The sequence below is a fragment of the Sciurus vulgaris genome (genome assembly GCF_902686455.1).
Source record: "Sciurus vulgaris genome assembly, chromosome: 9".
NCBI lineage: Eukaryota > Metazoa > Chordata > Mammalia > Rodentia > Sciuridae > Sciurus > Sciurus vulgaris.
The window spans coordinates 141415392-141438665 of NC_136469.1; the positions used below are offsets into that span (position 1 = coordinate 141415392).

General features: G+C 59.6%; 1 protein-coding gene across 2 annotated transcripts in view; it reads left to right on the plus strand.

Annotated features, from left to right (window-relative positions):
* EVC (EvC ciliary complex subunit 1) overlaps window positions 1-17988 on the plus strand; it is a 60833-nt gene extending 42845 nt beyond the window's left edge. For both annotated transcript variants that reach the window (XM_079154332.1, XM_079154333.1), the window contains 10 exons: window positions 711-920; window positions 5721-5830; window positions 8645-8855; window positions 9611-9817; window positions 10152-10296; window positions 11568-11679; window positions 14458-14584; window positions 15505-15598; window positions 16265-16376; window positions 16825-17988. In XM_079154332.1, coding sequence (XP_079010458.1) covers window positions 711-920; window positions 5721-5830; window positions 8645-8855; window positions 9611-9817; window positions 10152-10296; window positions 11568-11679; window positions 14458-14584; window positions 15505-15598; window positions 16265-16376; window positions 16825-16906 — 1410 coding nt within the window. In that variant the 3' untranslated portion in view covers window positions 16907-17988. The remainder of the gene's footprint in view (window positions 1-710; window positions 921-5720; window positions 5831-8644; window positions 8856-9610; window positions 9818-10151; window positions 10297-11567; window positions 11680-14457; window positions 14585-15504; window positions 15599-16264; window positions 16377-16824) is intronic.
* The last annotated feature ends 5286 nt before the right edge of the window (window positions 17989-23274 follow it).

A 23274-nucleotide genomic window follows, 5' to 3' on the forward strand; every position in this document is an offset into this window, starting at 1 on the left:
GGCATCGTAAGTATGGAGACAGGACAGGATGTGAGCTGGACAGGGAGACGCCAACGTCTTCGAAATGGCCATCTTCGTGCCCAGAGGGTGGGAAAGGTGTGGTGGGGACACAGTGGGTCCACTGAACCTAGGCCTGTATGGTTTGGTGTTTTAAATGTGTAAAAAAAAAAAAAAAAAATCAGAGTGTGGATTCACAGGTGTTAAACATACTATTATCTAGAGCGCCAGGCATTTTTTATAATATAAAAACCATTTTTAGAAAGAGACTGGGGTCCGGAGATGGCATTGAAGACAACAGAGGACCCTGGGGTGGGATTCAGAACTGCCTGGAAGGCCGGCTAGGGAATTTCCACTGTGATGGGAACAAGGGTCTTCCAAGTTAATTGAGGTTCTAACTTCCTATGCCAGGAGTGGGGGCGGGGAGAAAGGGGGGAGGGGCACCCTGTGATCTCAATCTGGGTGGGGACTTGGGAGGTCCAGGTGGGGGTTAGAGGGCTCAGGAGGCAGTTCTGGGGCTTGCAGGGGTGGGCAGAGGGCTGGAAGACTGCGGAGTGCGTCTGTGCACGTGTGTGTTCATGTGTGTGCACAGGCACAAGCCACAGGAGTCTTGGGACCCTAGGTCTCCGGGTGCGTGGGAGGCCTAGGCCAGAGGCCAGCTCGGCCAGGGCAGGGCAGGACGTGACCGCGCCCTGGTGTGGTTTTCGCTTCAGGAGCTGTACCGTGGCACCATGGGCACTTTCCAGGAGTGCGTGGATGCCCTGTTCCTGCAGACGCTGAGCGCTCGCGGCCTCCCCAGGGCGGAGTGTGAGGCCCTGCAGCAGGAGGTGCAGGAGGATGCAGCGAGGCGGCTGGGCAGGTCCGATCGCTTCCGGCGGCGGCAGTGGGGACTCCTGCAGGACCTCCTGGAGCGAGACCAGCAGGTGGGCGCCCCGGTGCGGGTCGGCGAGGGTTTGAAACAGGAGAGATGGAGGGCGTGGTGTGGGCATCCCTAGTGCCTCAGGGCGCTCTGCGAAGACCCTCCCCAGGCTTTGGCCACGCCCACCCAGGGGCGGTGCGAGAGCTTGGACCTGCTCCTCCAAGTCGTTCAGGAGACAGCTGTGAATCCAAGGGGCCGAGAAGGAAGGTGGGTGTTGGAGTGGCCAAAGGGCAGCACACAGGGCCCCAGTGCACGTCTCTGCATTATTAAAACCAAGGGTATGTGCCATGGACAGCATGATGGCCCTCAATGATGTCCACATCCCAATCCCCAGACCCCGGGCATATGTGACCTCATGTGGCCAAAAGGGCTTTGTGGCTGTGATTAAGTTGACCATCTTGAGACAAGGAGGTCATCCTGGATAGTTCAGCTGGACCAACGTCATCATAGGGATCCTGTGAGTAGGAGCAGAAGGGTCAGGGCCAGAGGAGGGGACAGGAAGGTGCTAGCAGGGCTCGGAGTGGTACAGCTCATCCTGGGCACACTGGCAGCTTCTAGAAGCTGAAAGAGGCACAGGAGAGATCCTCCCCAACCTACAGAACTTCCTGCCCAAACCAGCCCTGCAGCACCTGGATTTTTGCCATTAAGACACATTCGATGATTTCTGACCTCAGTGCCAAGAAAACAATTGTGACGTCCATCAGTCTTACTTTTGAAACATAGAAACTACCAAGTGAAAGAAGGAATTCCTGAGCGTGGCGGACACCAGGCCCACCCGTGTTTCCCTCTCCCTTGCTTCCTGCACCCTGGAGGCTGAGAGGCTGATGTCGACTATCCCAGGATTCCTGCAGTCAGCAGTGGCCGAGTGACACAGCTCTGACCGCTAGACAAGCTGGGGCTCCATGAAGGGCGCCTCCTCCCTAGCTCCAGAGCCAGGGCGCCAGGAGCACGGCCCTCCCCGGAGTCCTTCTTCCTGCCTGGAACACAGGCACCGCCTGGCCCTGACTAGAGGCCGTTGGCAGGAGCGAGCAGAGTGAGCAGGGGCAGCTGGAGTCCATGGGGGGTGGTGCACCACAGCCATGCCCTGGACCCCCCACCTGGGTGCTTGTTACAGGGAACAACTCCCGTTTCCTTCCACTGGGTTTTCCATCCGTACAAAAGCTGTGACAATGGATGCGTGTGACGGGGGCTCTGAAGAGCAGGAGGAAGTGCCCAGGAAGCAGGAGAGAGCTGGGCAAGCATGTGGCCTCCTGCAGCCTGCTGTCTGGATTGTTGGACCCTCGATTCACGTCGGCCCTGCCAGTCACTTGCCCGTTTCCTGCACCTGGCTGTGCGTCCTCTGAGGACAGCTCCCCTGATTTGTTTGCACTCTCTGATTCAAGATCCGGTGGCCCAGATGTAGCAGGTGCTCTGGAAGGACTGTGTCGTGTCTCCAGCAATAGCAGTGCAACTGTGGAAATGACCATAGGGTCACCCTGACCCTGTGCTCTGCCAGGGATCCAAATGAAGTCAAAGTCATCCAATTTATGCCAAACCGAGGCCATTCCATGTCCCATCTGCTAAGTGGAGAGGCCAGGGCTTGGAGAGCTGGCAGGTGAGTCAGCGTGCCCCTGGAGCTCACCAAGGGCCCCAGTGACCACCGGGGCTTTGCAGATGGGCCCCTGACCTCAGAGCTCAAGACCTGGGTGTGAGCCAGAGCAAACATACAAGAGGCTGGAGACTGCCAGCGAGCCGACCTCCAACTGCTTTTGCATGGCTTAGGGAATGTCTCAGAACTCCAGCTCGTGTGTGACAATGAGGGACCAAAATACCCAGCAGGTTGCCATGAGGCAATCATGTGATAATCTCTTGCACAATGTCCATTTAATCACCTGATGATATTGGCATTGAAGAAACCCTGAATTTTATTTCCCACAAAATACCCACGATTCATCTACAGCTCTCCGGTTACGTGATTTACGTGCCAGTTGTGCCTAGCTCTTTTGTCTTTTATGTATTTACTTGGTGACACGATAGTGATTCTCCCTGGGCTTGTGGGGAAGTTTCTCGAGAGTCGTTTTGCATTCGAGAAGCAAGGGGAAGAGCTGATGACTTCGTGGAAGGATTCGGGTCTAACGAAGACAGCCTGCTCAAGGCGTGCACGTCGTGATTGACTTACTCAATTACTACGAGGCATTTAGAGACCCGAGTCGTCTCCCACTTGCCATGTTTCCTCACTGATGACAGAAAGTGAGACATGAACTTTCTGTGGCTCAGATGAGGCTTCGTCTTGTGGAAAACCAAAAGCAGACCCAGACCACAAACAGCCCTTCCACGTTAGATTCTGCCCAGAATCTAACAGTGGTGGCCCCATGATCTGTTGCTCATGGAAGTCGGTGAAATTGAGGAACTGCTGAAATGCACAGAGGTGTTGTCAGGTCCTCATCCACTCTGGCGCAGGTTTCTGGGCTCCTGCAGCACAATGCCCCCCTCAGGAGGTCCACACCCTGCTCCCTAAAACCAAAGTCAGGTTCAAGTCTAAAAGGACTTTGCAGATGTGATTACATCAGGACCTTGAGGTGGAGAGAGTTCACTGCTTAGCTGGCCAGGCCCCGAGTGCTCGCTGGGTCCTTGCAGTGACAGTGGAGCGTGTGTAAGAAACACTCAGGCAGCATCCTTTGATGCCGTGATGGGGAAGAGGCTCCAAGCCAGGACAGCAGGTGCCCTCCAGGGGCTGGAAAGGGCGAGGAGAGGGATCCCTTAGGACCTACTGATGTCCAGAAGTGTGAGATAATAAATGCGCGGTTTTAAGCCACTAAGTCTGTGGTCAATTGTTATAGCAGCTGCAGGAAACTACTAAACCTCTGCATGGAAGTCTGCGTTTTTAACAGGGAGGGTGGCAGGTGAGGCTCTCGGCCTGGCATAGACAACGCCAGCCCTGGGGTCGTCTTCCAGTCAGAATCCTGGCTCACTCCCCCTCAGCGCAAAGCAGCATTTGTTTACTGCGGAGTGTCTGTGGGCTGGACGTCCAGGCCAGGCTTGGCCAGGTCCCCCCTAGGGTCTCACTCGAGGCTGCAGCCACAGCAGTGGCTGGGTCTGCTCTGAAGGCTGGGCTGAGAAGAGCCTCTTCCGAACTCAAACAGGCTGGAGTCCTGTCGGGCAGGACTCGGAGCCTGAGGAGCTGTTGGACTGAGGACTCGCCACTCCCAGACTTTCATGTCCAGCTTCGAGCCTGCCTTGAACTTGACTCTCTAGATGAAGTCTCATTCAGGTGGTCAGTAGGCGTGTGATCTAGCGCACCCCAAACAGCACCTCTGCTCTTCCTGCCAACCTGCCCGTCACACTCTCCCCTTACCTGGGCAAATACCTTGCTCCCCTTTCTCTCACACCCTGTGTGCTGTGGACAGGGCACCCCACTGGCTGGCCCTACGTTCAGCCTTGCCCTGAAGGTGGACACTTCCCATCATCTCTGGCCCAGCACAGTGACCAAAGCCACTGGGCCTCTTGTCCAGCTCATTGCAGCAGCCAGCACTGCCCTCCCTGGATTCTCAATGCCCAGCCAGAGAGAAACTTCCAAGACACACCCATGTCACTCATCTTTAGGATGCACACTGAAGAGTCCTTTGACATCCCTCAAATTGAAGTGCATCTTAATTTCACCAGCGATGATTTTTCTGTCTTAGTGAGGCCTGAAATAGTCGGCATCTTATAATCATCAGCACCACCAATGACAAGCCAAAGTCACGTCTCTGCTCAAAACCCCGGTGGTCAGTGTCCTCCTCAGGTCCTGTCAGACCTGATGCCTCCAACCCCACCTGCTGGCTCCCTGCCTGGCGCCTCCCTGGCCGCGCTGGCTCCATGCTCCCCAGGTCTTTGTCCCAGGTCTCCCTCACAGTGAGGCCTACCTCGAGCAGGATTCTGAAAACCAGTCCCTCCCTGCCCTGGACTCCAGGGTTTACCCCAGTGTTGACCTCAGGACTCACCTGAGGTCTCCGGATCACCCGCTGTCCAGTCCTGTGCAGGTACCCAGCTTTGATGACCCTTAGTGCCCTTTCCTGTCCCCCAGTAACATGTGGAAGTTTGGAACCAAAAGCACAAAGCCACAGCATGACCTGGTAGCCATGTCCAGGGTGGGTGCCGAGGGCCCTGCAGCAGCTGCTGACTCCAGGCACCGGCAGCCTGCGTGTGGCCCTGCTGGGGCTGGCGTGACCGCTGCAGCTCCATCCCTCTGGCCTTGTCACCCTCCAGTCCTGCTGCTGGCTTTCTCTGCAGACTCAGCACAGCCGAGACCCCTGCGTGCTCTAGAGACGACGTTAATTTGCCTTTTAAGGAATCAAGATGGTGTCGAATTTTCTAGAATGTTGTTTACCCTTAGATTATTCTAACTCCTCAAAGGACTCAAGAGAATGATCTAAACAACATTTTCTGGGTGACGCCATGTCATTTTGTGAGGTTGGGCGTGCGAGGAATCCCCCAGGCTGAGAATGGCAGTGGACGGCAGGGGCTTCGTCCACTGTGTTTCATGGTGTTCTGTGGGTGGGGGAGGCCCGCCAGGCTGCTGGAGAGAGAGCCTTCTGCAAAGCTGCAGAAAGGGGACAGCGAAGGACTCATCTGGATGGCCGAGTCCTCAGGTGCACTGATCTTGCCTGAGGTGCGCGTCTCTCCCTGCGATACGACCTCCCAGAGAGGAGCAGGGTGGAGCTGAAGGTTTTAACAGAATCGGGGAGGAAGGGTTTTTAAAGCAAGACACAAACCAGCCCCAGCGCAGGCAGCTGGCCTGGCTCCTGCGCGGTGACCATAGTGCCTTCTGTTCCCCGTGGCACAGGTGTGGATGGAGGAGTGTGCGCTGTCCACGGTGCTGCAGACCCAGCTGCGGGACGACCACCAGAGCACCTTGCAGGGAGTCCTGGGCCGCCTGGGTGGCCTCAGCGAAGAGTGAGTGGGGCCATCTTGGGAGGGGGCTTCCTTCTGCACAGCCCGCGCCCCTCAGTCTTCGCCTTTGTAAGGCTGGCCTCCCCGCCTGCCTCTTTTGAATGTGAATGACTAGGCTCTCAGCCTCTGGGCCTCAGTCTCCTCCTCCGCAAAATGGGGCTGATGATTCTACCTCCCAGGGTCATGTTTTGTAGGAATTTTTTGCAACAGCTTTTGGGGATGTAATTTACACGTCATCACAGATTTTTTTAGTGAATCTCCACACCCATCACCAGGATCCACATTTACGTTTCCATCTCCCCACAGAGACCTCTTGCATCCATTTACAACAAGCTACACTTACCAATTTTTGTATTCACTTTTCAGATTTTTGCTCTAGCAGTACAATAGGATTTCTCCAACTTGCTGAGAAATGTTTCTTTTTCCTATTTCTTATGATAAAAATGACCGATATGCTGTTTTAGTTGCCCGGCCTTTCCCAGGAACCCAGTCTGGATTAGTCAAGACACAGGAATGGGGCTGAGGCCGGGGTAACCCAGAGGCACCGCAGAGAGGGACAGATGAGCGGGTGCCGCTCCTCACGTCTTGCTCGTCTGTGCTTTCGGTGATTTGGAGATTTCAGACGGCCTCTCTGACCTGTCAGGATGGACCACACAGTCAGATGTCACTGCCTGCTGAGCGGTGCCAGCACCTGACCTGCTCGTCCTCTCTGAAGGTCGCTCTTCTGTCCTCGTGGGCTTTGGCTCTCTACTTCCAGTCCCAGGGCGTGGTCGTCATTATTTAACCCAGCCCATGTTCGTTTAGATTTATTCACACAGTTACCCTTTATGTTGTTCTTGATTCTTTCCTTTCGTTGTTAAGTTTCCCTCTGGGATCATTTTTGCCTGAAGGTTCCTCTCAGTTCAGATCAACTCGTAAAAAATTCTCTAAGGTTTTGTCTAAAAATGGCTTAACCTTCGTTTGTAAGGAATGTTTTCCGTGGGTATGTGTGTGCTACTATTGCAAAGTACCTGAGACTGGGTAGTTTATGAACAATAGAAATTGATTTCTCCCAATTCTGGAGCCTGGAAGTTCAAGATCAAGTGGCAGCAGTTTCTGTGCCTGGCAAGGGCTGCTCTCAGCTTCCGAGGTGGCGCCCTCTTGCTCTGTCTTGCATGGCGGGGGCCGGGGGGTGAGGGGGGCAAGTTCTGATGCTGTTTTGATGAGAGCCCTGACCCAGCCATGAGGGGTGCCCCCCCCCCCCCCCATGCTGACAGACTGGGGTCAGTTCCAACACCCAGATCAGCACATATGTTCAATCTTCTCTTGGTTGTTTTTCAGTTCTTTAAAAGGTCCCTTGTCTTAGACTTCGTTGCTTCTGGATGCACTTGAGATTTCCTTTGTTCTTCGGTTTCACCCGTTGAGTGTGGTGTGGCTGAACGCCTGTGTGGTCTGTGTGTGTTCTCTTTTTCTTTTTTCTTTTAAAATAATTTTTAGAATAATTTTTATTCTACTTATTTTTATGTGGTGCTGAGGATTGAACCCAGTGCCTCACACGTGCTAGTCTAGTGCTGCACCCCCAAGCTCCACCCCAGGCCCTGTGTGACCTCTCTAAAGCCACATCAGCTGCGCCGTGTGCGGAGGCCACCCGAAACCCACCTGGGTGAGCTTTCTCTGACAGCATGAGAACCCAGTCGTCCCACTTAGGAGTCGTGGAATAGAAACCAGCCTGTGGAGTCTCGTGTCTGTGCTCGCGTGGTAGATCCGCAGAGCCCTGGAAGCCACCGGTGTCACCGGTGTCTTTCCGGTGCTCACCCCTAGCGTTTTTGGTCCCTCCTGCCGGTCTCTGCCACTGTCCTGCTGGGCTCCAGCCTCTCCACACACGTGACTCCACACACTCAGTATTTCTCATCCCTTGGCACGCTGGTACATCTGGATTTCTTCTGAGCTGAGTTCTAGTTCCCTGTCTCTCTGGATGTGTCCTCTCTGCTCTGAAGTCTGTGGAGTTCTAAATGTCAGCTGTCGTGCTGGGAGTTCTAGAATGTTTCTGACTTTCTACATCCTTTCTAATGATCTGCTAAGATTCTTCATCTTATCCATTCCTTGAGTGTATAAATTATAATTATTGCAATGCTTGCCTGATTATTCCAAAATCTGGTATCTTATGGTTATTTTTCTGCTGCCCATTTTATTCCCTTTATTTTGGGTTAATTTCTATCTGTTTTCATGTCTGGTTATTTTCATTGACTGCTGGACATTATCCATGAACAATTGTAGAGAGAACATAAGACTCTGAATGAGGCCATCGTCTAAGGGGATTTATCTTTCTTCCAGCAGGAATTTCAGACGGTGGCAGATGAGCTCCACCCCCTGGGGAGTTTAGCCCAGTCACATTAGGTCTTCGTGAGGGACACGTCCTTCTCTCTAGGATGAGCTCCCTGTCCCCAGCCCCATTGTTTGCCGGGCCTCCCCTTTGCCATGCAGACTGCCCAGGCGCTCTCCAGCTTGCCAGCCCCATAGCCAACACCTTACGTCACGAAACCAAATGCTGGGCCTCCTGGGTGGACCCAGGCTGTCTCCCTGAGTCACTGGGATGTGAACTCAGATTGGCTCACAGTTTCAGTGTGGGGTGTGTTCAGTTTGAAATCCACTGGGTATGTGCTGAGGGCCCTGCCCAGATGCCCTGGAACGTGGGCGGGAGTAATTTGAAGACAGGTGCAGGTGGCCACCAGGTGGCTGAGAGGCAGCACAGGGGCTTCCTCCCGTCCCGCGCGGTGGGCTCCATGGGGTACCAGGGCGTTTCTTGGGCGCCAGCCTGTCAGGCTGCTCTCCCCACAGGTCCACGCGGGGCATCCTGCAGGGCCACGAGCTGCTCCTGTGCTCCACCCTCCGGAGGCTGGCTCTCCGCGCCGGCACTATGGCCTCCCTGGCCCAGATGAGGCTGTCTGGGAAGAAGAACCTCCTGCAGGAGCTGCGAGAGCAGCAGGCGCTGGAGCAGGGCTCCTCCCACTGTCGGGACGGGCACCGGTGGCAGCTGCTCCAGGCCCTGGTGAGCCCGACCCCAGCCCCCAGCGCCCCCGGAAGCGCCCCACTGGGTCTTGGGCCGTGTCCATCCAAACCCAGACCCTGCCCCCGTAGTTGCTCTGTGAACCTGCTCGGGCTCTGTAGCAAGGTCACGGCCACAGCCCACACGGCAGAGCTCCGGTCTCAGTCTGGAGGCCGCACAAAGGAGGTCCCGGAGTGGCGTGCCTGCTCCTGGGAGGCCAGTCCCCTCTGTTCTCACGCCTCATGTGGCTGTCCCTCTGTGCTTGTCTGTGTCCTGCCCTGTCTTCACTGAGGACCAGGCACTTTGGATCAGGACCACCCTAATGATCCCATTTTAAGTTAACTGCCTCGTTAAAAATCCTGTCTCCAAATGCGTCAGTCCTGGGGCCCTGGGGTTAGAACTTGAACATGTGACCTTGGGGAGGAACGGCTGAGCGCATCACAGTACCCACCTGTCAGCGCCCCACGGCCTGGTGCCCTGGTGCCACAGTGAGGTGCGCCAGGAGACCTAAGCCAATCAGAGGGAGAACAGTACTGCCATCAGGGCACAGAGGGGCTTTGGGATGTCACGGAAGGTCTTAACAGATCCAAAGGAGGATAATAGGTAGGTGGCGGAGCTGGGCTCAGACCCAGCAGGCTGATCCCCGGCTCACGCACATGGCCCTGAGACTCAGGTGCAGCCGAGTCTGCACCCACTGAGAGGCAGTCTCCCAGTCTCGCAGCCTCCGCCGTGCAGGGCAGCTACTGGCCTCGTTGCAGGAGGCGCGCGTCCTGGAGGAGGCCAGCCGGCTGGAGGAGGAGGCACAGCAGACACGGCTGCAGCTCCATCAGCAGCTGCTGGCCGAGGCCCAGGAAGCTGGGCAGCTCCTGCAGCAGCACTCGGAGCGGGCCCTTGGGCAGGCACTGCTGGGGCACGCGAGGAACGCGGCCACCAAGAGCCGGGCCAAGGACAGGGATGACCTCAGGGTACGTGCCAGCCCTGTCCCCAGGCAGGAGGGACTGGGTGGGCGGGCGGGCACACCCAGACTGGTCCTCAGGCGTCCTGCTGAGCTTGCCTGCCTCCCCCGCCTCAGTTTCCCCTCTGCAGGGTGGGCTGCCCTCCCTCTGAGACTGGCGAGGCCCAGTGTCCCCCGACGGCAGGGTTCTGCCTGCCACCAGCCCTGTGCTCTGCCTGGTCCCCAGCCAGTCTGGGTTGGGAGTAAGTGGGAGATGTGAACCGGGCAGGGGGAGCCAGCCCCAACTTGGCACGGTGGCTCCCCGTGACCTTCCCGCCTTGCCCGTCCTTCTCTCCTCCCCACAGAGGACGCTGGTGGAGATGGTGGTGGAGAGCGTCTATGTGACCAGCGCCAGCGTGGGCCACCTGGTGCAGGCCTATTACCAGCAGGTGGGGAGGGTCATGCAGGACCACGAGGAGAGGAAGCTGCAGCTCCTGAAGACCCTGCAGGGTGAGCTGCCTGGGCCCGGGAGACCGCCAGATTCCACAAGTGGGGGTCAAGTGTTCCAAACTGGGCACGATTTAATTTTGAAATGTTTTCATGTATTTATTCACCCCCTCTTTTTATCCCCCAAATGCTTTTTAAAAGTCATGTAAAGAAACATGCACACAGTACAACAAGGTTTTTAATGCAGAGAATCAGTAGGAGATAGGACCCTGGGAAGGCAGGGCAAGGTCACCGTCTGGGACAGGCCAGTAGCCCCCATTTAGAGGTGAATGGTTCTGTCTCTGGGTTCACCCAGACATGGGCAGGTGGCGCCAGATGCCCCATCGCGGCTTTCCAGAGAAGAGTTGGGTTCCTTTAGCAGGAGGCAGATGTGACCACGGGCCACTGTAGGACATTCTGGAAAGGGGGCACACCACCTCCCCTCCCCAGCTCTCAGCTTCCGCTCTGTGGGAGGGGCCGGACTGCCCTGGGCATCCTCCGGGCTCTCACTGCCCTTCCCTGACCCTGACTCACGCGGAGCTTCACGGCCAGCACCCGGAGACCGTGGAACATAAGGGTCCACGGAGACCCCTCCCCATCAACCCACCCCTCCCGGGAGCCACAGAGAGGGTGGGCCGAGCTCATCCCCGCGCAGCTTCTGTACCCCAGCCAGGTCAGCGGCCCCTGGGCGCCCGAGAGCCAGGGAAGGGCAGTACCCCCACGTCGCCCCAGAGCTGCTGGGCATTGGGCTGCCTGGCAGGTGGGGCCTTGAAGCAGGCGCCCTCCTGGGTGGGGTGCCGTATCAGCCCTGCTGGGGACAGGCGTGCACTGAGCTGGCCCCAGGAGCCCAGGGCACCTGGGCACTCTGAATTGCTTTTAAAACCTGCGTTTTCTGAGCATCTGAATCCACAAACAAGAACGGGCAGGGAGGAAGGGCAGAGCCCCAGCTTCTTGGAGAGCCCGTGCCAGCCGGCACCCTGGCTCACTGCGGGCGCTCCTGCCTGCCTCTGCCCGCCCTGCGCTCCTCAAGCTCGCTGCTCCTGGTGCTTTAGTGCTGAATCCTCTGTCCTCCCTCCCGAGACTCACAGAAAAGCTGGAGGGGCGGCTGCTTTGTCCAGAGCTGCCTGTGGCTGTCCCCAGGGTTCTTGCACATGCCACGCTTGTCCCAGCACTGGGGTGAGCAATGCAGGGTGGACACGAGTGTGTCCTGCTCAGCCCTGGTGCCAGCACTGCCCAGCCACAGAGTCTGTGACCTTGCTGTGACGTGGCCCACTGTCCTATCTCCTGTGGTCCAGGTGACAGAATTGACGGCTACAAGCTGTGGAGAAAGCAAGAACTCGGCGACCCTGGACCCAGGAGCCACACGGCAGGCGCGGCTCCCGGAACCTCCCCAGCTGTCCACCAGAGGTAAGGCTCGCGGAGGCCATGGGTCCCCAGGCAGTGATGCGGGGTCCTCTGTCCCCCATCCAGCAGGGAAGGCCCTGGGCCTGCCTGCCCCCTGTGCACAGTGGCACCTGCACTAGCGCCTGGCATCCGGGTTCGGGTGGCTCCTACAGCCCCAGCAGCCCCTCCGCTCTCCTTCCTGCTCTCGCTCCCCCAGCAGCCGACCTTGGGGTGGGTGTGGGATCAGGTGTTCATCTGGGGTGACCTGGGAAGCAGAGAGGGAGCCGAAGGGAGCAGAGACAGGTGTTTCCCACGTGGCTGTTGCCGTGACCACAGCCTCACCCGTGGCTCAGGAGGCTGGACTCCTGGCTTCTCTGGGTCTCACGTGATGGAGACGGAGGCGTCAGCCTGCGGGGCTCTTCTTAGAGGCCCTGGGGAGACCATTTCCGAGCATGATCAGTTGCTGCAGAACTGAGCCACTTCCTTGCCGGCTGTCACAGGGGCCACCCTCTCTCTGGTCCTCTCTGGGTCCCTGGCTGGGAACCAGCAGCAGTGACAAACACTGCTCACGCCTGGGGTTGCCTCTGCCACCTCTGCTGCCCTCTCCTGGGTGGGCGGAGCTCCTCTGCTCCAAGGCTCAGCCGCTGTGGCCGGACCGCCCGGCACCGGGCTCAGGCAGGAGTCTCGCGTCTGTGCCTCGTCACGCCTGCACACCTCCCTTGCCATCTTCAAGGGCTCTGGGATCTGAGCATGCTTAGGGACATGAACGGGGAAGTGGCCAGTTCTGGGGACGTCGTGTGACCCGCACAGCAGAGGGAAGGCCATACGCCTGTGGCTTTAAGGGCCAGCGAGGCACCACCTGCCCCGGAGCTTCGGAGAGCTGTGCAGAAGACGGTCTCCAGGGACGCCAGTGCAGGCAGCGCGAACGGGGTCAGGGTCTGTCCTGGGGGTGCCGACTCGCCTGCCCACCCGGTGTCCCCAGGCAGGCCACAGCCCTGCAGGCGCGTGCAGGCAACCTCCTGTGGGTTGCAGGCCGGTGCAGTGCCAGTGTGCCCCTCGTAAGCACCTGCTGTTTCTTGGCCACTAGGTGGGTACCAGGGCTGTGCCTGCCATCTGTCCAGGAGCTCGGGGCCTGGGGAGAGCGACATGAGTGAGGAATCAGCAGTCAATCCATGGGGGTGCTGGGGGACATGCCGGACCACAGAGGATCTCTTGCCTTGTCCTGCCACTAAAAGTGGCAGAAAGGCAACAGCCATAGGAGTGGAGGAGAGGGACCCCTGGCACGTAGCAGAGTCCAGGCCAGCTGCTCATCGGCAACTGGCATAGATGGCAAGCACTGGAGCTCCTGGATCAAACTGAGCCTGACACCCCCCGTGCCTCTCCGTCTGGCCATTAGCCATGGTCAGCAAAGGCCCGCTATTGCACTGCAAGGTCTGGGCTGCCTCTGACTCTCCACACCTGTGCGCCGCAGCTCCCAGATTTGGGCACAGAAGCATCAGGTGGCTTTCACTGGGCCTGCAAATTCCAGGCCCCACATCTGAAGACTGGGACTCAGGGAGGAGGGGAGCCTGGGCATCTGAATTGCTCACACGCACACCCCGACCCAGGGGTCCGGAAGGCTGCGGTCCGAGGACTTCACTTTGCCCTGGGCGACCTAAGAGGAGAGGCCCCCGGGCCCCCTGGGCCAGCCCCACCTGGCATAGGGAAGGGGGACGTCAGCTGGGTGTGCCGGGTCCAGGCATGGCGCCAAGGCCCTCCCTCCCTCTCTGCCTGTCTCGTGGATCCACGGACAGGGTTTCTGGTGAGGCTCGGCCTCCGCAGGGCTGTCACCAGGCTCACTCCTTCATGCTCCACTGCCGCTCCTAGCAGAGCTGAGGGCTGGGGCCAAGTCCGCCAGTCACCCCAGGCGGGAGGGTCGGTGGTGCTGCCAGAGGGGTGTGGAGAGCAAGGCGGCCTCAGAGGAGGGGCTGAGCGGGCCGTGCGAAGACAGCGTGAAGCGGGTGGCATCTTGTGCCTTGGGGACACCGTGTGGACAGCCGCCTGCCGGTGCTAAAGGGGCTTCTGCCTTCAGGTCCAGAAATTCAGCCTTTTCAGAAAGTCCACCTCAGAGACGAAGAGGAGGAAGGCCGAGGAATGCGAGGAGGGCCTGAAGGCCCCTCGCTGAGGGCCAGATGAGCCAGCTGAGGGGCAGGGGAGCAGTCTGCTCCCCAGAGGGAGGCGGGGCCCCTGGGCTCGCGGATGCAACTCTGCCCTGCTCTGTCTCCTGCCTCTCAGAGGAAGGGGCTGCCTCACTCAGATTTCCCTCTAGGAAAGAGCCCCCTGTTTGTTTCCCAAGGGACGGGCAGGGCCGTTCTGAGATTTTAGATCAGGATGTGGCCCGGGCCGCTGGTCCTTTCAGGAGAATGCTCCTCCCTGGGCAAGATGGCTCTCTCAGGACAATATGCCACTTCTGCCAGCACCTGGCAGCTGCGTGACCCCAGGCAAGCCCGCTTCTCAGCTTCTCCTTTCCCCTGGCTTTTCTTCTCTGTCCTGCTGATGTCCCCAAGCTACCCTGAGGATCGAGACAAACGTGTGTGCAGAATTTTGTCAGCTCCTTGCTCTTCAGGGCCTGGACGGTGGCCTCAGTGTGTGGCTGCTGTAAACTGGGCCCACGCTGGGCCAGCTGCTCTCGGGTCCCCAGACCCCAGGCATCAGTGGCACCTACGGGTCACTCATTCCACAGCATGGTGGCCCTTTGGGAGGGCTGGTGTGGAGACTCCGAGTGCCCACGGCTCGGCAGTGCTGACCACCCCTCCCCACCAGGCTGTGTTCGCGGCAGAGGCAGTTCCTGGCCCAGTTGTCCACGCCCCAGCAGCTCCGCCTGGACGCACAGAGGCAGAAGGCCAGGGCTCTGGACCAGCTGGAGGCCCAGCTAGAGGCGCAGCTGCAGGTGAGAGCCCGAGCGGCCTTAGCAGGCGGCTTCGAGAGGAGCAGAGGCCAGGTCATGGTCATGGGCCAGCGTGGCCTCTGGGTGGGGGCCCTGTGCCAGGTGCAGAGCCTTCAGCCGTCTGTGCATGGTCACCCCCGTCCCACTGGCTGGTGCTGCGCAGCTGCCCAAGAGATCAGGAGCCTCTTGGGCGGCACGGCCCCGGTGGCCTCTGGTCACATCCCAGGAGGCGCAGAAAACTGAGCATCTTATGTGTGCAGATCACCACCAGGCGGGCTGCTCAGCATCAGGACTGCCGTCTGTCCTGTGGGCCCTGCGGGGCGACAGGCCTGCACCCTGTCCAGAGCACATGGGAGCTCAACCCAGGACAGAAAGTGATAGCCTGGGCGTCCCCGCGTTTCTGAGGGGATGCCGGGAACGGTGCTGGCCCTGTCGGAGGTCTTCCAGAGCAGGGCAGCCAGGACAGGGATGCGGACAAGCGTGCCACTGTGGAAACTGGCACTTACTTCTGGAAGGTCCATGGTGGACAGTGGCTGGCCGCTTTCCACGCGCTGGCCCATGCCTCCACCTACAGCGAGGGGGCAGTTACCACGACTGTCCCGATGACAGGTGGGGAACCTGGGGCTGGCGGAGGGGAGGGTACTGACAGGGTCACAGGGCCAGTGAGCAGTGGGCTGGGCCTGTCTGTGGCAGGCGCTCAGCTCTGGAGTCGGGCCACACTGGCTAGGTCCTGTCCTGCTGCCACCACCTTGTGGCTCTCGCCCTGTTCATATCTGTGCCGGGCCCCACAGCCTCTCGGGGCACTTCATGGAAAGCCTCCTCCTGCTGGGGACGTGTCCCACCAGGCTCCTGCACAGGGCAGGCTCTGTTGGCCGAGGAGCTTCGGGGAGGGGCCAGCTGATCCTTCCCGGTTTGCACATCAGGACGCGGAGCAGAGCTTCGTCTCTGAGCTGGCAGCCTTGGCCCGAGTGCCCCTTGCTGAGAACAAACCGCTCTCCAGGAAGCGCGGGCCGCCGGGTAAGTGGTGGTGTCTGCTACAGGGGAACCCTGGAACCCTCGGGGCTGACGGGGAGGGTTCCACCTCCCTGCCCACCACCGACTGGCTGGCTCTGTGGCCTCGGGCTCATACTCAACCTCTCTGGGCTTCCATGACCTCATCTGTAAAGGAGCAGGCTCATTAGGGGCACCCGGGCAGGCCCTGGCTCTCCGCATTTGATGATGCCAGTTGCTGGGCCTGCTGCTCGCCATGTCTCACCCCTGACTCTGTTCCCCTCTGTAAAGTGGGAAGGTAAGCCCCTCCCCTGCCAGTGACAGAATCAGGGACGTCACAGGGTGTCGTGGCCTGATCCTGGGAGGGTAACTGAAGGTGTGCTCACCCAGACACCACGAAGGCAGACACTCCAGCACAGCCGCTCCGCCACCAGCTGCTCTCTGCACCCCAAGTCTCAAAGGCTGCTGGGTGTGCTGGGAACACGGTCTGGCAGATCTGGTTAAGTCCCGGCTCTGCCACTTACCAGCGCGGCTGGCCTGGGAAAGCCTCGTCTTCTGAGCCTCAGTCTCCTTGTCAGTGAAATGGGCATGATGCCGTGGAGAAGCAGGGCGCGCCTGGCCACTGGGGTGCTCGAGAACTGTCAGCCTGGGGCCGGGAGGGGTTCTGAAGGCCCTGGGTCCTCTCTCTTCCAGAGAAGCCTCTACGGACCAAAAGGAAGAAGCCTCTGCCTCGGGAGAAAGGAGACCTGGGGCTGCCCAGCGATGGCGACCCTGCCTCAGGGGACCACGCCTCCACATCGCTCAGGTACAGGGTCCCCAGCTCTCGCTCAGGTGCTTCTTCACCACCCCCTGTGGCCTCTGGGTGAGAAGGCCCCCGGGAAGCCCGAGAAGGAATGGGCAGCCGGGCTTTGAGTGCGAGGCTTGGCCACACCGTGGGTGCGGGCGTTGCTGCAGCTGCTGCAGTTGTCCCTGAGGGGAGCCATTCTGCCGCCACCCTGTTGCTGTCCAGCTGGAACCACCCAGCCACCTCCTCCAGGGTCAGCACTGGCCGCCACCTGTGCCAGTTGCCGTGGGCTGGCAGGGCCCAGGCGCCTGGTGTGGGAGCCCGCGTGCCCCGGAACCGGGGCTCTGCCTCATCGCCACCCAGGTCACTGTGAAAACCGCCTCCGTGCTGTGCTACCATTGCGCTAGTGGGGTCACTGCGCCTGGACGCAGGCAGAGTGCTGACCGCCACCCTCTCCTGCGCCCTGCAGCCCAAGGCCGGGTCAGCAAGAAAGCGAGGCTGGTGACGGCGAGGACGCGAGGAGGCTGCTGAAGAGGAGGAGCAACCTGTAGTTTGAGGCAGCCCGTGGGCCTGGGCCTGGGTGTGCAGGGCCCACCCCCCGCCACAGCCTGGGGACATGGCAATGCTGGGAGAGGACAGAGGAGGGTGCAGGCCTGCCCCCAACGGCCACACCCGAGAGGCCGGGGCCAGCCTCGGAGTGCTCTTAGCTGGGTGCCAACCCATTCGACTCCTGCCCTGGGCGACCTCCCAAGGGTCGCCCTGCCCTGGCCTTCTGTACCCAGCTCTACCCCCGTGTCCAGAGGCTGCCATAAGCTGAGCTCACCTGGGTACAGCCCTGGGCTCTGCTCCCCAGCTTCTCTGCCCCATGCTGCCAGGTAGGGTCTCAGGCTTGCTGTGTTTCCTAGACCCAAGGTCACTGTCCCTGACCCCCCACACCCCCACCCTGCCATTGGCTGCCACGATATTCCCATCAGGATCACTTCCTTGCTTTGGTATTTTTGTCCAGCTCAGCACTGAGAACTGGTCAGCAAGGCAGAGCCTGTGTCTTGGACCAGCGCACTTCAGGCTGCTTCAGTCAGCTTTCCACTGCTGTGACTAAGGCACCTGCCAGAACAACTCTATGGGAGGAAAAGTTCCTTTAAGGCACTAGATACAAAGTGTATACCCCAAAGGCACCCCCAGGGACCCACCTCCTCCAGCCACACCCCGCCATCAATTAGCACTCAGTCCCATCGGGCGATTACTTCACTGATGTGGTTAAGACTCACCACCTGGTCACTTCTCCTCCGAACCTCCTTGCATTGTCTCACACGGGAGCTTTTGGGGCACCTCACATCCAAACCATAACACAGACCATGGAGTCCTGGGGTCTAGTCCTGTCCTGACCCAGCTGGGCCCAGTGACCCACAGACGCATGTCCACCACAGCAGGCCTCTTCTTCAGAGCGCAGGGAAGCACACAGTAGGAGGCCATGCCTAGCCCAGGCTTCACGGGGAGGGGCAAGTCCTTCTACCAGACATAGCCCCTCCGAGAAGAGTCGCGGGGGGCACCTCCCTCTCCTGATGGATGGTGAGAACATCCAGAAGCTTCCAGACCAGCCACATGTACACCACCACCAGGGTGGGAGATTCCCGCCTCGGCCCTGTGGAGACTGGTGAGATCACCCCTTGGAAGATGGGGTCGCTTATCTCAGACCCAAACCAAAACCAGGGTGCCTGGGGGCATGAGCTCCTGCTGGCCCATTGGGAGAGTTGTCCGTCACAGGCTGTGCAGCAGGAGCCCGGGGGTACTCAGTGCTACCGACCAGCAACCAGCTCGCTGGGAGCCTCTGTGATCGAGGAACTTGGTTCTCAAATGGCGTCCATGAGCTCCACCTGTTCAAAGCTCCCGGGACCTTGGCCTCCCTGGGTGTGTCTGTGACCTTCCTAACAGGTGCACCCAGATCTCAGTCCTGAGTACACCCATGGATGTGGAGAGCCTCCCGCTGTGTCACTCTAGGCGGACGGGGCCCAGAGCTGTCCTGTGTCTCATGGTGTGGTTAGCAGCGTCCCTGGACTCGACCCATGAGATGGCAGGCCCACCCACGATGTCTCTAGGACTGCCCAGTGTCCTGGGGGCCACTGTCCACAGGTCTAAGGCAAAGTGTGCCTGTCCCGGCCAAGCCCAGGGTGTGACAAATGTGTTTCCACAAATTTCCAAAGTGATGGGTGCTGGTTTGGGGCCTGGGTGGCTCAGATCCCGTCGGGGATTTTCTGGGCTGTGAGTTTTGCTTTCTCAAAACCTGAACTAGACCCTGCTGGTGGACGAGCTGCTCCTTCCCGGAAGCAGCTGTGCAGCCCTGTTTTCTAATGCTGGAGGTGGAGACCCTGGAGCCCTAATCGGCTCCAGTGGGATCTCTAAAGTTACCCAACAGTGCCCTCTGGCGGCGCCAGGAGACACCGCGTCCGTCCGCAGGGTCTCCTAAGCAGCTTGAGTCCTTTGTGCAGGGTTCTCAGGACGCTTGCATGGACTATCACTTGTGTTGCTCAAGGGTCCTTGCACAGAGGTGCCCTAAGGCAGATGGCATCTGTGTCCTGGATGCCCTGTTTGGTGGCACGTGTGCCAAATGCAGACCCCACCCCCATCCCTGCAGCAGCAGGTCTGGCCAGTTAACCTGAGATTAGATCTCTGAGAAGATCCAGGCCTAGTTAAGGTGCCAATTTAAGGCTCACAGACCCAGCCCCCACCTCCCATCCAAGGACGAACCAGCCCCCACCTCCCATCCAAGGACGCTCCCGCTGCTCCCCACCCCACCCTGCAGGTGGCATTCACAGTGCCGGCTCACAGGTCGTGGGTTTGTTCTCAAGTGTGGCTTCCTCAGCCCAAGGGAATGTGTCCTGCCCCCACCCTCCTGCCCGCCTGTTCCGCGTGGCACAGATTTGGGCACGCAACTTCACAAAGGCTTGGGGGGCATGCTTGGGTACACCCTGGAGTGAGGGGCCGGAGGGCTGAGCTGAGTCAGGCAGGTGGGCGAGGAAGCCCAGGATGCAGCCAGCTGCCCTGGCCCGCCGTGGCTTTGGTCCCTGTCCTCATTATGGGCTGCGTGTTGCTATGGTGTTCGATAGAGGTGGAAATGGAAGGGGAGGTGAGTGGATCAGCCTGTTCTGCGGTGGTGTCCTCGGTCTGGGCCCGGGACTCCAGACGGAGCCAGTGGGGCTCGCCCTCTGCAGACTGCTCTGGCCTGGGGGGTGCCAGTGTCCCACGGTCCCACTCCGGAAGCCCTGGCCAGGAGGGGCTGGCGCTGTGGCGGCAGAAGCCTCCCACCGCCCCGCTCTTCTCCACCCCCATCATTTTCCCTTGGGGGTAATTCCCCCTATAAATCCTTAACACACAGAATCCAGCCTCGGTGTCTGTGACTCAGAGGACCTGGCAGAGGCAGTGACCATCCCAGGCTCAGCAACCCTTTAGTGTCCTAGAACTCTGGGTCCAGCCCATCCAGAGAGCAGCCCCGGCCTACAGTCCAGAAACCATGTGGCAGCTTCCGACCATGACCAGACAGGGGAGGTCGCTGCGGGAGTCAGGGAGGCTGAGACCCAGCCTGGAAGCCATAGGGATGCCCCACCCGCGTGGCTACACCCCCAGGAAGCAGGAGCCATGGAGGTCAAGGGAGCTTTGTTTTTTCCAAATTCGCCGTCCTGGGCACGGAGTGTGCTGGCTACTGAGCCTCCGCTGGGGCGTGGGGGCTCTTCCGCACTGCACGCCGCCTGCCCCACACAGCTCACGCCTGCAGGAGTCCCCAGTCCACGGGAGACTGGACCACTGCCCGTCGGGATGGGAGGCCCACCAAGTGTCCAAATGGGCCCTGGACACCCAGCACAGCCACACCACCTTTCTCCTCATGGGAACAGGCCACCAGGGAATGAGGCCTTTCCCCTGTGGCCAGGGCCTGGGTCCCCGCCTATGGGAACCTCTGCAGGTCTACAGAGAAAAACACGAACTGCATCTGCTGAGTCCCGCTGGGTTCGCAGTCCTCTCTCCTTGCTTTCAGCCCTGGGTCGGCTCATGCGGAGAAGCTTGGGCTAAAGGGCATTGTGAACGCTCGCCGTGCCGCCCACGCCTTCCCTGGGAAGAGGAACAGGAAGGGTCTCTGCGCTGTTGTGGGGATAGTGGCTCCACAGTGGCTGTACATCGGGCAAAAGCTGAGCGCACTCTGGCCAAAGTGGCCCAAGCAGCTGTGAGGTGTGAGCGAGCCGGGCAGCACAGGGGCCCTGGAGCACCCGGCCGCACGCGGTGGGAGGTGTGCCCAGGCAGCCGGTTCGCCCGGCTTTTGAAGACTCAGTATTGAGCGAACCTGCACAGTAGGGCCACAAGTGGCCTTCCCGGGACGGCGGAGCTGACTCACGTGTTCAGGAGTCCCAGCTGGTGGGCCTCGTGGGGGCATGACCTTGGCTGTGGGGAGATGGACACACGTCAGCGAGCACCAAGCCAGGACCCTCCACCCACAGCCCTCCTGCAACCCCGTTTGCCTGCACACCCCGGATCGCGGAGTCAGAGAGGCCCCCTTGCTGCTTGCTGGGACCGCGTGAGGGGCCAGTGACACTGCCGGCTTCTTGCATGCGGCGGGAGGCGACCCTGGAGCCACCCACACTGCACAGCGGCGGTCCTAACGGCAAAAGACCAGGACGAAATCGAGAAGACGGCCTGGTAGGCAGCTCATGCCCACCCTGCACCACCCAGGCCAAGCCCTGCCCCTGGAGCCTGTGAGGCACTGTCCCCTGATGAGGGAACCAGGCCCCAGGACCTGAGGAGATGCAACAGTGTCATGTGCCTTGAAAGTCATGTTCCAGCTCGGCCTCCAAGAACTGCCATGCCTTGCCAGGACCCCTGTCCCCATCCCCTGCAGCAGGGCTCCTTGGCCCTGGCCGTGGGCTCCAGGTGAGGCTTCCTGGGCACTAGCTCCAGGACCCGGGGCTCAGGCAGAGGCTCCAAAAGTCTGCTGAAGGCGAAGGGTGTTGGGAAGCCTCCGGCTCCTGCTGCTACCCCGGTAGGACTGAGGCTGTGAGGCCAGAGAGCAGGGCACACCACAGCTGCCAGCTTCACTCTTCTGGAAGCTTCTGCTGGGGCTCTTTGATGGTCCACTTGGGTCAAGACTGAACACCCATTCTCCACCTCTCTGAGTAGTCAGCTTCAAGGGTCTGTAAGGGACCTGAGTCAACACCTCTTGGGGCCTCAGCCAAGGTACCCTCGCCAAGCTGAGGGGCAGGGCGGGAGGGCAGGGCCACCCACAGCCACAGCCTCCAGTGACAGAAATTTCAGGACTTAGGGGCAGGAGCACTGGCTCTGAGCCAAACTGCCTGGGTCCTGGACTCAGCCGGGCACCGTGACCTTGGACGAGCCATTGCGGTCCGACTTGGTTCCCCACCCGTCAAAGGGGCACCATGGTTTGGATATAGTTTGAGTGTCCCCAACACTTTCTGTGTTGAAATGTATGCCCACCATGAGGCACAAAGAGGGAGGAAAGCATCCCCTACAGTGTGCAGAGCTGGGGTCAGTGGGAGGCCATCAGACTGGGCAAGGTCATCAGGGTGGGGCCCCCAAGGTGGAATCACATGAGCTCTATAGGAAGAGGCAGAGACCAGAGAAGCATGTATGTCCTTCCTGTCGAGCCATGTGATGCCCTGCACCACCTGGGGACAACCAGTAGGAAAGCCATCACCAGAGGAGACCCATAAGCCTTCCACCCAACTCCAAGTCAGGAAAAATCTTCTTTATAAGTTAGACTGCCTCAGGCATTTTATTATAGTCATGAAAACAGATGAATACAGGGGAAAATAATAGTCACTACTGCACAGACAGCCTGACTGACGGCAAGGGCAATACAGCTGTTGGCCTGTGTCATTGTAGTCATTGTCACTGTCATCATGGTCTTCATTTACTTATAGCTAGGGGAGCCAAGCATTGCCCAAGTTTTTACTTCTCCTTAGAACGTGTGTGTATTTCATGGGAATGAGGCAAGAGCCCACCCACTGGCCTCCTCCGGGTCTTCCCATCCAGGGTCTCCATCTGGACAAGCCTGAGCTCACTCTCCTCCCTCCCGCATCCTCTGGAAGCCACGTCCACCGTGGGTTATTACAGGGCTGCGGGAGCCAAGCCTTTCACCCAACCCGAGCAAACACGCCAGCACGTCGGTGGGCAGTTTATTTTATTTTTCACAAGCTTTGAATTCAGAAATAAGAGCCACGATCAGTTAGTTATTAAGTAAAAATGGGGGTGATTACAAAGGAAAACTGTACAAAACTTTAAAAATCTGACGGCCCCGTCGACCTCCTGAGACCCAGGCCGCAGGCCACCGGGGCAGCCGGCAGCGCACCGTCACTGGCCCCGTGGGACGCAGGCCCCTTCGGAGCGTGAGCCCGGCTGGGAACGCACGCGGGCCAGAAGGGCACGGCGGTGAGTGGCAGGCGCCACAGGGCGGGGTTCTGACGCAGGACGTGACCGGGTGCAAGGCTCCCCCGAGGGCCGGGGGCCTGGCGGCGGCTCGGTGGGGCAGGAGGGCACAGCTTCACTTCAGGAGTCCTGGGACCGCGACAGTCCTGGCGCTGGCGACGCCGCGGGCTCGGGCAGGAACTCGGTAACATGCATGGACATCCTAGAACTGCTACAGGGCGCGGAGCAACCGCCGCGGGCGCCGCCGGCCGTCGGAAGTGGAGGGACGAGACGAGGCTACACCTGCGGGTCACGGGGGAGGGGGATGGAAACACCATGCTGAGGTGGCTCGGAGTGACACGCTTCTGTGGGCAAACATTTCCAAGCAAACACACCACACTGGGACCACTTCTTCCTAAATACGAAGGGGAAGAGCCTCATCCGGCCTCCCCGCATCAGCACCAACTGAAACCGTGGGCTCCGGAAACGGCGGGAGCAGCGGCGCCTCCCAAGC